Consider the following 12,113-nt stretch of genomic DNA (forward strand, 5'->3'; position numbering starts at 1 on the left):
AAGGTTGCAAGGAGGCTTATGAATGTGAGGTCAATCTTTGCAAGCAGACCTGTAGCATCAATGGACCTGTCTCTGTGATTTTCTGCACTTTTATTTTGAAGAACTCACAACACAGCTGGTAATCTATCCATCAAATTTCTACAAGCTACTGCTCTACATGCACATCTTGTGTCACTTAATTTTTGTAACTCTCTAGGTGTGCCACCATACATCTGTTTCTGGACAGTAAGCCATTTCTGGTGCACATAAGAGCCTGACATGTATACATGGATCTTTTCAAGCAGCGAAAAGAAACAATCTGCCTCTGGAACTGACTTTACAGTGTCAACCAAGACCAGGTTTAGAGAGTGCGCATTACAGTGGACATAAAACGCAGTTTTAGCCTCCGTCTTAATTCTGGCTGCCACACCCGAATGTTTACCACTCATTACTGAGGCGCCGTCATAACCTTGTTCAACAAGGTTTGATTTATACTGAAGGCCATAGCTTTCTAAGCACTTGATGATCATGTCACTAAGCCCCTTAGCATCTAGATTTTGTGCATGCTGGAATTCAAGGAAGCTTTCATGATCAGCCCCATTGTAATAATATCGAAGTAATGACAGCTCCTTTTTTGGCAGATCTTTTGTTTCATCAGCGATGATGGAGAATACCTCACTCTTTCACTTCTTTCACAATGGAATCCTGCACCATACTGGCTAAGCACTGCAGAATTTCATTTTGTATGGTATTGCTTGTGTATTTTGCATTGCCTTTTGCTTTAATTTTTTCGGCTACCATGGGATTGTGTTTAGCAATCATTTCAAGAATTTCTAAGAAATTCCCAGATTCTGAGGTGAAAACTGATTCTGACGTGCTAGGCAAAGATAACTGTCTGCATGCATAGCAGTAAGCACAGTCTTTCATTAGTGAGTACTCAAGCCATGAAAACGTGTTGTACCAAGATGGATTGAATGACCTCCTCTCCTCCCCTTGCATGGTTTTTGGATACATCTTTAACCGGGGTTGAGTGAGTCCTGCTGCTCTTGACTGTGAAATATCTGTAGGTGACAAATGTATGGGAATCAGAACCTTTAAGTGTCATTTAGGTCACTGATTTGACTTAATTGATTTGAATTGAATTAATTTGATTTTAAATGAATTGTTAAGACTTAACAATAGATCCGGGCCGGCTAAAAGGGGCTGCCACACCACTATCCCCTTGTGGATGGCCTGCAGGAACCTCTAGATTGTCAGCACTGGACACACCTGAAGCAATACAGAGATTTTATTAGTTTATTTATATTTTTTTATTATTTTTTTAAAGGTAAAGCATACATACCCTGCTGCATATGTGACAGTAAGGGGCCTTCATCACAGGAATCTTCGCCTGACTCTGCATTAACACATTGGTTGTCATTAGAATGATAATAAAATGTGCCTAAAATATTAAGCATATGATACTTCATATGAAAAATGAATTGTTAAGACATACCAATAGGTCCGAGCCCGCCAAAGGGGGCTGCCACACCACTATCCCCCTGTGCATGGCCTGCAGGAACCTCTGGATTGTCAGCACTGGACACACCTGAAGCAATACAGAGATTGTATCGTTCATTTATATGTCAAATTGTCACATTTAGGCTTTTCACACCAGTATTGTTAAAAAATGTGTCTGCACGTGTGACGGTATGTAACGGATGTGGCCACGCTCCGTCACTACAAGGCGTCGTTTGCCACTCGCTGGGTTTGAACGCACGACCTCTGACTTGCCAAGCGTGACCACTACCAGCTACGCCAAAGAAAAGCTAGCTATTCCTTGAAGCGGGCAGCCCCTTACATACCTGAGGAGTGAGTTTCACAGGTTCACACCCATTACACACGCTTGTTAAAAAATGTGTCTACATGCTTAATGACATATATGCCACTGTAGTATAAGTGAAATATCCCAGTTCGAATCAATGCACATAATGTTTTAAAGAAGGTAAATTCATACATACCCTGATGTGTATGTGATGTTGAGGGTCTTTCATCTTTACCATCCACATGTGACTCTATAATAATACATAAGTGGTATGTTACAGTCAAACCAAATGAGTAAGTTCAAACATGAGAACAACTTGAATCCATCAGGATTTCACATACCTATGTGTACAGCTGAAGCCTGTTTCAAGCTGGCTCTCATCCTCTGACTGACTGCTCTGCCCCTGCTCTGGCTCTATTTTGGATTTCTTTCTTTTGAAGAAATCCTTTATATTCTGACTTCTTTTCATACTGTAATAGTCCCATGATGCACGACATTCTTATATGTTGTACAATAGATAATTGTGCATACACACGAATGTAATTGATGTTACACGGGTCTAACATAACAATGTTTTGCAGTACAGAATAGCTAAATGTTAGCTTTAGCATCGTTGACAGTCAACACAGTGTTTGCTAATGAGATGAGATGATGACAGCCTTGTGCCAATTACAATAAAAATAAATAAAACAAAACAGGGTAAATGTTTAGCTTATTACCGTTACAGCTTTTAACTACAGGCACAGTAAGTGTAGTAAAATGTAGGCTACTCACATCTTTCACAATGACAGAGACGTGTTGCTTCCATAGACTGAGTTTGTTTCACCTGTAGGTTTCATAGAGTTACTGGCTGTTTATCAATCCACGTTTTTTTCCGTTCTTGTGTTCTTGCGAACTCGTTTAACGTCATCTTTCATTGCCCAGTACGGTTCCAATCCAAACAACACAAGTCACCAAGAACGCCAAAAATACCCGGAAATGTTCTTGATCCGACACTTTTATCGAGGATGCATCGGATTGTGACTTGACCAGCGAGAACGCTTCTGATTCCACAGAAGTCATTGCAAGATGTCAAGCGAGGCGGACAAACCTCACAACTGTAATTTTTTACTTTTCATATTTCATCTAAACGGTACTTGTAAATCAGCATCTGAATAAAAATGTGACGAGAAATAGGCAGTGTAGTCGCTGAAAATGTTCTTATTTTATTGATGAAACGGCTAATGTAAATTAGCTCGTAAATTTGCAAATTTGCTCCGACTTTTCGATAACCTAGCTAGCATCTCAGTGCAGACACTAGTTAACATTAGGTACTGTAAGTTAGCTAGGGCTACAGAAAACGTAAAATTACAGGTGGAGGGACCATTTTTTAGCTTTCTTATCTAGTTTTTGTAGTTAGTCAGTGTTATCATAATGCTGCGAGTCCAGGAATAACCATCTCAATTTCTCCGTCCTTGCGTCCTTGCAAGACCATTCTCACAAGGACGCTTGCAAGAACGTACTTCAAAAGAATGTACTTGCATTCTCAGCGTTCTTTGGATTGATAAACAGCCAATATAACTAGAGTAAGCTACTTTTGTCTTCCAAGATGGCGTCCCCATTCATTTCTATGAAAAGTGCTCAGTGTTGCAGTGAGTCAAGCGAGAGCGCGAGACTGGACGCGACCATCTTTCCACTTCCGTGTCTTCCGGTCTAGCTTTAAACAGTGGCTGTTTATCAATCCGAAGAACGCTGAGAACGCAAGAACATTCTTTTGAAGAACATTCTTGCAAGCGTCCTTGCGAGAATGGTCTTGCAAGGGCGGAGAATGAATTGAGATGGTTAGGGTTTTCCTGGACTCGCAGCATATGATAACACTGACAAACTACAAAAACTAGATAACAAAGCTAAAAAATGGTCCCTCTACCTGTAATTTTAAGTTTTCTGTAGCCCCTGCTAACTTACAGTAGGCCCTACCTAATGTTAACTAGGTTATCGAAAAGTTGGAGCAAATTTACTAATTAGCCGTTTCATCAATAAAATAAGAACATTTTCAGCTACTACACTGCCTATTTCTCGTCACCTTTTAATTCAGATGCTGTACCGTTTAGCTGAAATATGAAAAGTAAAAAATTACAGTTGTGAGGTTTGTCCGCCTCGCTTGACATCTTGTAATGACTTCTGGGGAATCAGAAGCGTTCTCGCTGGTCAAGTCACCATCCGATGCATCCTCGATAAAAGGGCCGGATCAAGAACATTTCCGGGTATTTTTGGCGTTCTTGGTGACTTGTGTTCTTTGGATTGGAACCGTACTTGGGCAATGACAGATGACGTCAAACGAGTTCGCAAGAACACAAGAATGGAAAAAAACGTGGATTGATAAACAGCCAGTGGCTCTTTTTTTCCCTAGCTCCGAGACCTTGTGCACGCTTGCAACTAGCTGTACACGTCATACTTTGCGACAACCAGTCGCGAGCATAGATTTATATGGTTACGAGCGTGTGAGCTAAGGCATTGCAGTTGCAGAATCTATGGGCAGAATGGGGTACAAGTCCGATAGGAATCAGACACATGATGCAAACTTAACGGAAATGTATTCTGTCACTGTATAGTATTCCTTTCACTTGTTTTTTTTTAAATAGGCTATAGGGCTAAATATAGGGCTATTCTAGATGGAACTCATCACATATGTTGCTTTTTTCTTCGTGATATGAGTATGATTTCCAACGCATTGTATCGGATAAAATAAACTGTTAACATGAACAGCTCCGTCGTTGTTCTCGCCAGGCAAAGAAAGCTTAATAGTTATTTTGGTAACCGAAATCTTCCATAATGCAGACTTACCATAGGTTACTGTCAACTTTATATTCTAACGAAATGCCATGAAATTCACACTGCCTTCAATTATATATATATATATAATATATTCACAGTAAAGTACAGTAATGATTCAACCAACGTCTGTTCATTTCAAACACTAAACGAGAACATCACATTGGCGACGAGGATAAAGAAACGGAACCGAGAAAAGTTGTTGCACTCACTCAGAACTTAAAAGAAGAAAGAATAGTGGACTTGGCTCAACGAAGCGGGAAGACCACAAGTGGCTAGCTAGAACGCTAACCTGAGGAAGACAACGAGTTGCAAAAAAAAAAAGGACAGAGAAAAGAAAAAAAAATGTCACTCGGGAACACTATGGCTCTGCCAAGTTTTTATACCGAAACGGATGCGACCTCAGTAGGACCACGCTGGAGGAAATGGATACAAAGGTTTGAGAACTATATTATAGCAGTAAATATTGCCGGAGATGCTAGGCAAAAAGCATTACTACTCCATATGGCAGGAGAGCGTGTGCATGATATCTATGACACGTTCGCAGCAAAAGAAGATAAGTTTGCAGACGTCAAGCAGAAGCTAGGCACGTATTTCGCACCGAAAAAGTATCCAGTATCAAGTATATATGTTCCGAAAAGAAGTGCAACAGCCGGGCGAGAATCTAGACACATACTGTACCAGACTTCGCATGCTAGCAAAGAACTGTGAATTTACAAACGTTGAAACATGAAATTAAAGCACAGTTGATCCAAAGCTGCTGGTCAACCAGGCTGCGCAGAAGAGCGCTCAGAGAGCCCGACAACAGCCTGGAAGACTTTCTCGAATACTGGAGAGCGTTGGAACTGTCTGAGCAACAAGCAGCCAGCATGGAACAGAGTGTAGCTGCATCAGTGAATGCAGTGCATCAGACTGGGCGAACAGCTACCAGCCGAAGTGCCGGGAGAGCCAAGCCCAACTTCCAGTGCAGGAATTGCGGAGGAAAATATCCACACGACAGAGAATGTCCAGCTAAAGGAAAAAACTGTATAGCATGCGGGAAGCTAAACCACTTCGCCAAGCAGTGCATGTCAAAGCAAAGAACACCTGGAAAAGACTATGATACAAAACACAGGGACAACAGTAAGCAACACAGAATGAATAAGAAAGTGTATAACATCACCAGAACAAAACATAATACCATACAGGAATTGTCTAGTAGTGACGAGGCTTATGTATTTGCTAACAGTAGCAACAAGAACACTGTCCAACCACGCACACACATTAGGCTCAATGGTGTGAAGATTGCGGCAATGATCGATTCTGGGGCAGCAGTGAACATTATTAGTGAATCGGTTCTCAGCACACTGAAACCATGCCCACAGCTTAGCCCAGCTAACATAAAGATATATCCGTATGGTAACACTAAACCACTGCCCATAACTGGCGTGTTCAGATGTAGCGCAGAGACAGATAAGAGAAAAACCATGGCGGAATTCTATGTAATGAAGGGTGATAGCTGCTCTCTGCTAGGCTACGAGACAGCTAAAGAGCTAGGCCTCATCAAGATCGTCAACACTGTATCTGCTCCAACAAGCCAAACAGTAGCAGATGAGCTAGTACAGAAATACCCGGAGCTGTTTGAAGGCATTGGCATGCTGAAAGACTTTCAAGTAAAGCTTCACATTAACACTGACATCCAGCCAACTTGTCAGCAACATAGGCGTGTGCCCTTTCACATCCGACAGAAGGTCGAAGAGGAGCTGAAACGGCTTGAGGACGACAACGTCATCGAGACAATCACGTGCCCTACGCCATGGGTCTCCCCCATTGTGACGCCACCCAAACCGAAGGATCCGGGCAAGGTTAGAGTCTGTGTCGACATGAGACAGGTCAACACTGCCAATCAATGTGAACGCCACATCACTCCCACCATGGACGACGTGATCCACAAATTAAATGGAGCTACAGTCTTCTCCAAGCTCGACCTGACTGCCGGTTACCATCAGCTAGAACTCCACCCAGACAGCAGGTACATCACAACATTCACCACACACCTTGGCTTGAGACGCTACAAGCGCCCTTTGGGATCTCTTCCGCGCCGGGGGTGTTCCAGAATGCAATCTGCCAGACTCTGCAAGGCATCAGAGGGGTGAAGAATCTGAGTGATGACATAATCGTGTATGGTAGAACACGGAAAGACCATGACGACAGCCTCAGAGCTGTGTTCTAGAGACTGAAAGACAGAGGGCTCACACTTAACAGAAAGAAGTGTGAGTTCAATAAGGCCAAACTTGAATTCTTTGGGTTCATTTTCTCAGCTGGTGGTATCTCAGCTGACCCCCAAAAAGTTGCCGCCATTCAGCAGGCTAGTGATCCCACAAGACCCGACTGAAGTCAGGAGTCTGCTTGGCATGGCAAACTACTGTGCTCGTTTTATCAAAGACTTTGCTTCCATCTCTGCACCACTACGCAAGCTGACCAGGAAAGACACACCGTGGCACTGGAACCCTGAGCACGCCAGAGCGCTACAGACGATCAAAGACAGCCTGACGGGCAACACGGTAATGTCATACTTTGATCAAGCCACAGACACAGAGCTTGTGGTGGATGCTGGTCCAGTCGGCCTAGGCGCCATTCTTTACCAAAAAAACTTAGAAGGGGAGAGGCACACCATAGCATACGCCAGCCGTGCTCTCAGCGACATAGAAAGACGATACTCACAAACTGAAAGAGAAGCACTGGCCATTGTGTGGGGATGTTTCACCTATACCTGTTCGGCAACCCTTTCATCCTTGTCACTGACCACAAAGCCCTAGAGGTTATATGGAACAACCCGCGTTCAAAACCACCTGCTAGGATTGAGAGATGGGGACTGAGACTACAGCCTTACAACTTCAAGGTAGAATACAGGGAAGGCGCAGACAACCCTGCTGACTACATCTCCCATCACCCAATCCCAATATAGACAAGCGACAGCTCAAGAGCAGTGAAAGTAGCAGAGGAACATGTCAACTTTGTGGCTGAATATGCCACACCCAAAGCCATGACTCTCACTGAGATAAAAGAAAAAACACTAAAAGACCCAATCCTACAAGAAGTTGGTACCCATATCAGAAACAACACGTGGCACAGAATCACAGGCGACACACAACATGCTACAACACTGAAAAAGTACAGACAGATTAGTGAGGTGCTCACCGTGTCCAACACCGATGACATCCTGCGAGGTACAAGAATTGTCATCCCTGCATCCCTTGAGCACAGAGTGCTACAGCTAGCCCATGAAGGACACCAGGGCATTGTCAAGACTAAGACATTGCTCAGGTCAAAAGTCTGGTTTCCCAACATAGATCAGAAAGCAGAACTAACTGTCAAGGACTGTTAAGCATGTCAAGCCAACACACCTACTACACAGTCAGAACCTCTGAAAATGTCAGAGTTGCCAGAAGCCCCCTGGCAGAACACTAGTGCAGGCTTCCATGGTCTACTTCCGACGAAGAGTATCTACTGGTTGTCAGAGATGAATACTCCCACTACCCAGTTGTTGAAAGTGTGAGATCTTTCTCAGCCAACACAGTCATTCCAATCCTTGATAAAGTGTTCTCAATGTTTGGAATTTTCAGAGTCCTGAAAACAGACAATGAACAGTTTTCCAAATTTTCAGGCCATCTAGGTTTTCACCACCGGAAGATAACACCTCTTTGGCCTCAAGCAAATGCAACAGCAGAACGCTTCATGCGTACACTTGGAAAAGCAATCCGTGTGGCAGAAACACAGAGCACCCCGAGGAAACAGAGACTCAATACGTTTCTCTGTGAGTACCGTGCCACACCACACAGCACCACAGAAGTGTCACCTGCAAAACTGTTGTTCCATTGCAAGATCCACACAAAGATCCCACTGATCACCAAAACCTGCAAGGACAACACTGATCACACCATCAGAGAGCGAGACACGACTGCAAAAGCAAAGATGAAGTCCGACTCAGATGCGCACCGGCGGGCTAAGCCAAGCACGCTCACCCCTGGTGACAAAGTACTCTACCGAAAACCCAAGCACAACAAACTCAGCACCCCATTCAACAGTAAGCCATACGCTGTGTCAGAGGTCAAAGGCTCCATGATCACAGCGACCAAAGATGGACACTCAATAACAAGGAATTCCTCCTTCTTTAAGAAGATCATCTCTGAGACAGTGGATGCGCTCACAGATCCTGATGAGGAGAATGAGGACACTGTTGTTGTGACACCGAGGTATCCCTCTCGAGTCAATCGCCAGCGTCCACCTTACCTTAATGACTATGAGCCTGGTTAAAGAATGTCTACATTGAATCCAGCAACAGATTAATCTAAATGTTTCTGAATGACTGTTCTGTCCAACAGATTGATCTGAATTATGTTTATACTTTTTACTGCTGAATTATAAATAACGAGTGATATTGTTATTGCAGTTAACAAGTAAATCAGTTACACATGTCCAATGTGATGGATCTGGTTGTTTGAAAAAAAAAAAAAAAAAAAGAGTGATGTAATGTTTAAGGTTTACAACATTAGCATGATGTTACGACAGTGACGTATTGTGTTACGACTGCCGTCATAGGTTGCACATAGAATGTTGGCACTAAGCCCGCGGAGGTTAGTTAGTTGTCCATAGTCAACGTCTGTATGCATGAGATCTGCTAAGCATATATTCACAGTAAAGTACAGTAATAATTCAACCAACGTCTGTTCATTTCAAACACTAAACGAGAACATCATACTTTATTGAACATTTGCCCTTGAAAGGGGCATATTCATAGAACCATAGAACCATACAAGACATTTCGGGAAAAACGTAAAATAACGGGAATAAACTATATTAACAACATTTCATGTATGTGTGACAACGATTTGCTAAACTTGCTACAACAAGGCAGGCAACTCAAGCCATTTCTCCATGTGCTCATTCAATATAAGTCTATGGCTCATTCAGCTCAATGTAAATCGGCTATCGGCCAATGTGAACTTTTGTGCTCGTGCCCTGTCAGTATCCGCGAGCACATTTGCAGCCAACTTTTATTGACATATGCAAATAAATGGGGTGCTTTTTTACCCATTTCGGATTGGAAAAATTATTCTATGAAAAAGCTAGTAGTATGAGCCAGGTTCAAGAATTGAACAAAAATTATTGGGGGCGATAGTTTTGTAAATGTTGACTGGAGTTAATAGAATAAAAACGACCGGAAGACTAGGGAACCTAACCATAAATGCAATACCACCTACATCCACCGGGGCCAGTGCTTAAAGCCGAGGGGCGAGGGGTGGGGGTCTGGGAGGTTTGCCGCTCAAACTTCTTCTTCCTGCCTTTTTTTTTGCAGGCTACATACTACTTTAGCGCATCTCTGCCTCTCAGGTTTACGAAGGAACTGCAACTCTAAACAAGAGTGCAGTTTACATTCAGTGCCGTGGCCCGCCTCTGACTGGGCACATCCACCTTATTCTCAGGGGGTCTACTGTAGAAATGATTATGGGTGCAACTTCCGGTGAGTAGCGGAAGTTGCGGTTTGCTATACGTTAGTCCCAGCCAGCCGTCAACAGTGATTCTTTCTAAAGTTATTTCAACTGTAATTGAACTAAAACTGGTTTGTTTTTAAACATATGTTGTCATTTATATTGTTATTATTATTGTTATGAAAGTCATTGCGGAGCTCTGGTTAGCTACCTGTTGCGCTGTTCTCGGCTATAACAACCAGACTTAGATAAATCTGTGGCTTCAATGACAGTGTGTTGAACACACACCCACAACAGAAAGGGATTGTTCTTGTGACAAACAGTAGTTTCCATCGCCTGCCAACAGATGAGGACTACAAAAGAATGTAGCTGAAAAACCTGGCCTTGAAGAGACCACCCAAAACACTATCGTATGTGTATGCTACTCATTTCATTTTGTGGACAATAAACCGACGGAGGAAATCCGCATCCTACTTTGTGTTTGGGCTACGAAAGACCTCCACAGATTTAGTCACAGTTCTGCCAGTAAAGGTAGGAATTTTTGTGGGTTAGTAGTGCCCTGGTCCATCAACACATGAGCACCCAGCCGTTTGTATTTCACCTGACGATGAAACTAAAACCCTGGACCGGTGATGTGGGACTTTGAGGCTCTGACCCGGCTCTATGTCTGCTCTAAGGTAGACACGGTGTCCCACCTCCTTTATTAAAACGCGACCAACTTTATTGCTGTGGAGGTACCTAGTTACTGATAAGACTCAGAGCTTTTCAGGTTATTCATCGCTTCACCATCCGTAGCAACAGAGTTAATAAAGTAGGTAAATATCCTAGTGTACGTTATTTGAGGCCACTTTTTCAGGTCGTCCTCCCAGCCCTCGATAGTAGAAGGCAGAGGTATGATCAAATTGTCCCGTTTCAGGTGTAACAGGCTGTGTTCCCACATGTTTTATTTCGCATCAGAATTAGCTTACCGCAATGACAGTTTATGAGCGTTACCATGACAATCGCCGGCTCCGGAAGTATATTTTAAGATATTGGGGTGGCACTTGGGGTGGCACTTAGGGTGGCCAATCAGATTTCAGGGGTGGTCCGTGACACCCTAGGCAAAGGGGCTGGGCTTGCTGTTAGATACTTTGATGGTGTAACTAGTACTGGTGCAAGTTCAGGATTGTATGCCGCACAAGACGAGGAATATGAGGTGCTTACGAGATTATGTCATTAGAAATATCACAGCACCTGCAATTGTGCTGCGTGGCAGTCGTGTCTACTATGAGTTTGTTGAGATATACCAGTAGTCATGGCATGTTTGTTATTTGACAGATTTGTAACTAGGTATTTCCTAGCTACAGGCATTGAAGTATTTTCCTAGCAATGCTTTATTTGGTAGTGGTTGTCATGTTGACTGTAAGCTGTTTTAGGAAAAGTGATAATACTAGTACATGTATGTTTGTAACTAGACAGACTCTTTTTTTAACTTTTTAATAACCAGTGGTTTTCATGTTATGTTGCAGTCATGTTGACTGTAAGTTTTTGAGGAAAAGTACTACCATATAATTGTAACCAGACAGCCTATTTTGTTGTGTTGAAGTTTTTTCCTAGCAATGGTATATTTGCTGTCCATTTCTATTCCTGATCGCAAGTGACAGTAAAAGATGCGCATTTACACTGGTAGGAACACATTTTGATAGCATATGGACACAGTTTGCGTGCTGATTTGGCAATTTTCTGGGGGGTACTTTTATTCCGGGGGGTACTTTTATTCGATTTTGAGGATTTGTCCGGGGGTACTTTTATTCGGGAGGTAAAAGTAGTGAACTTTACTCTATCGAGATACTGATACGTTTCTGTTTACAGCTGTGCTTCTTTTACTAAAGGTTGTATCTGTGTGCAAGTGAATGTTTGTGTGTGTGTGCCAGTGTGAGAAATTGTGTGTGCACGCATACATGGTTAGGCCAGAGCCAGCTCGGAACAGTCAGGGATGGAGTTAGATACGGAGAACAATTCTGTTTGCCTGTTTGGTTATTTATTGCAGCAGTACTAATAATGAAACA

General features: G+C 42.9%; 1 protein-coding gene across 1 annotated transcript; it reads right to left on the reverse strand.

Annotated features, from left to right (window-relative positions):
* Positions 1–902: 902 nt before the first annotated feature.
* LOC146275328 (uncharacterized) lies at positions 903–3,496 on the reverse strand. Its single transcript, XM_084702408.1, has 7 exons — positions 2,558–3,496; positions 2,125–2,253; positions 1,980–2,033; positions 1,475–1,567; positions 1,322–1,375; positions 1,157–1,248; positions 903–1,040 (listed from the first exon to the last, which is right to left on the reverse strand). The coding sequence occupies exons 2-7, from the start codon at positions 2,162–2,164 to the stop codon at positions 996–998; spliced, it is 378 nt and encodes a 125-aa protein (XP_084558534.1). The 5' UTR covers positions 2,165–2,253; positions 2,558–3,496; the 3' UTR covers positions 903–995.
* Between the last annotated feature and the right edge of the window lie 8,617 nt (positions 3,497–12,113).

This window comes from Hypomesus nipponensis, chromosome 8, assembly GCF_054491055.1.
Source record: "Hypomesus nipponensis isolate SF chromosome 8, ASM5449105v1, whole genome shotgun sequence".
Lineage (NCBI taxonomy): Eukaryota > Metazoa > Chordata > Actinopteri > Osmeriformes > Osmeridae > Hypomesus > Hypomesus nipponensis.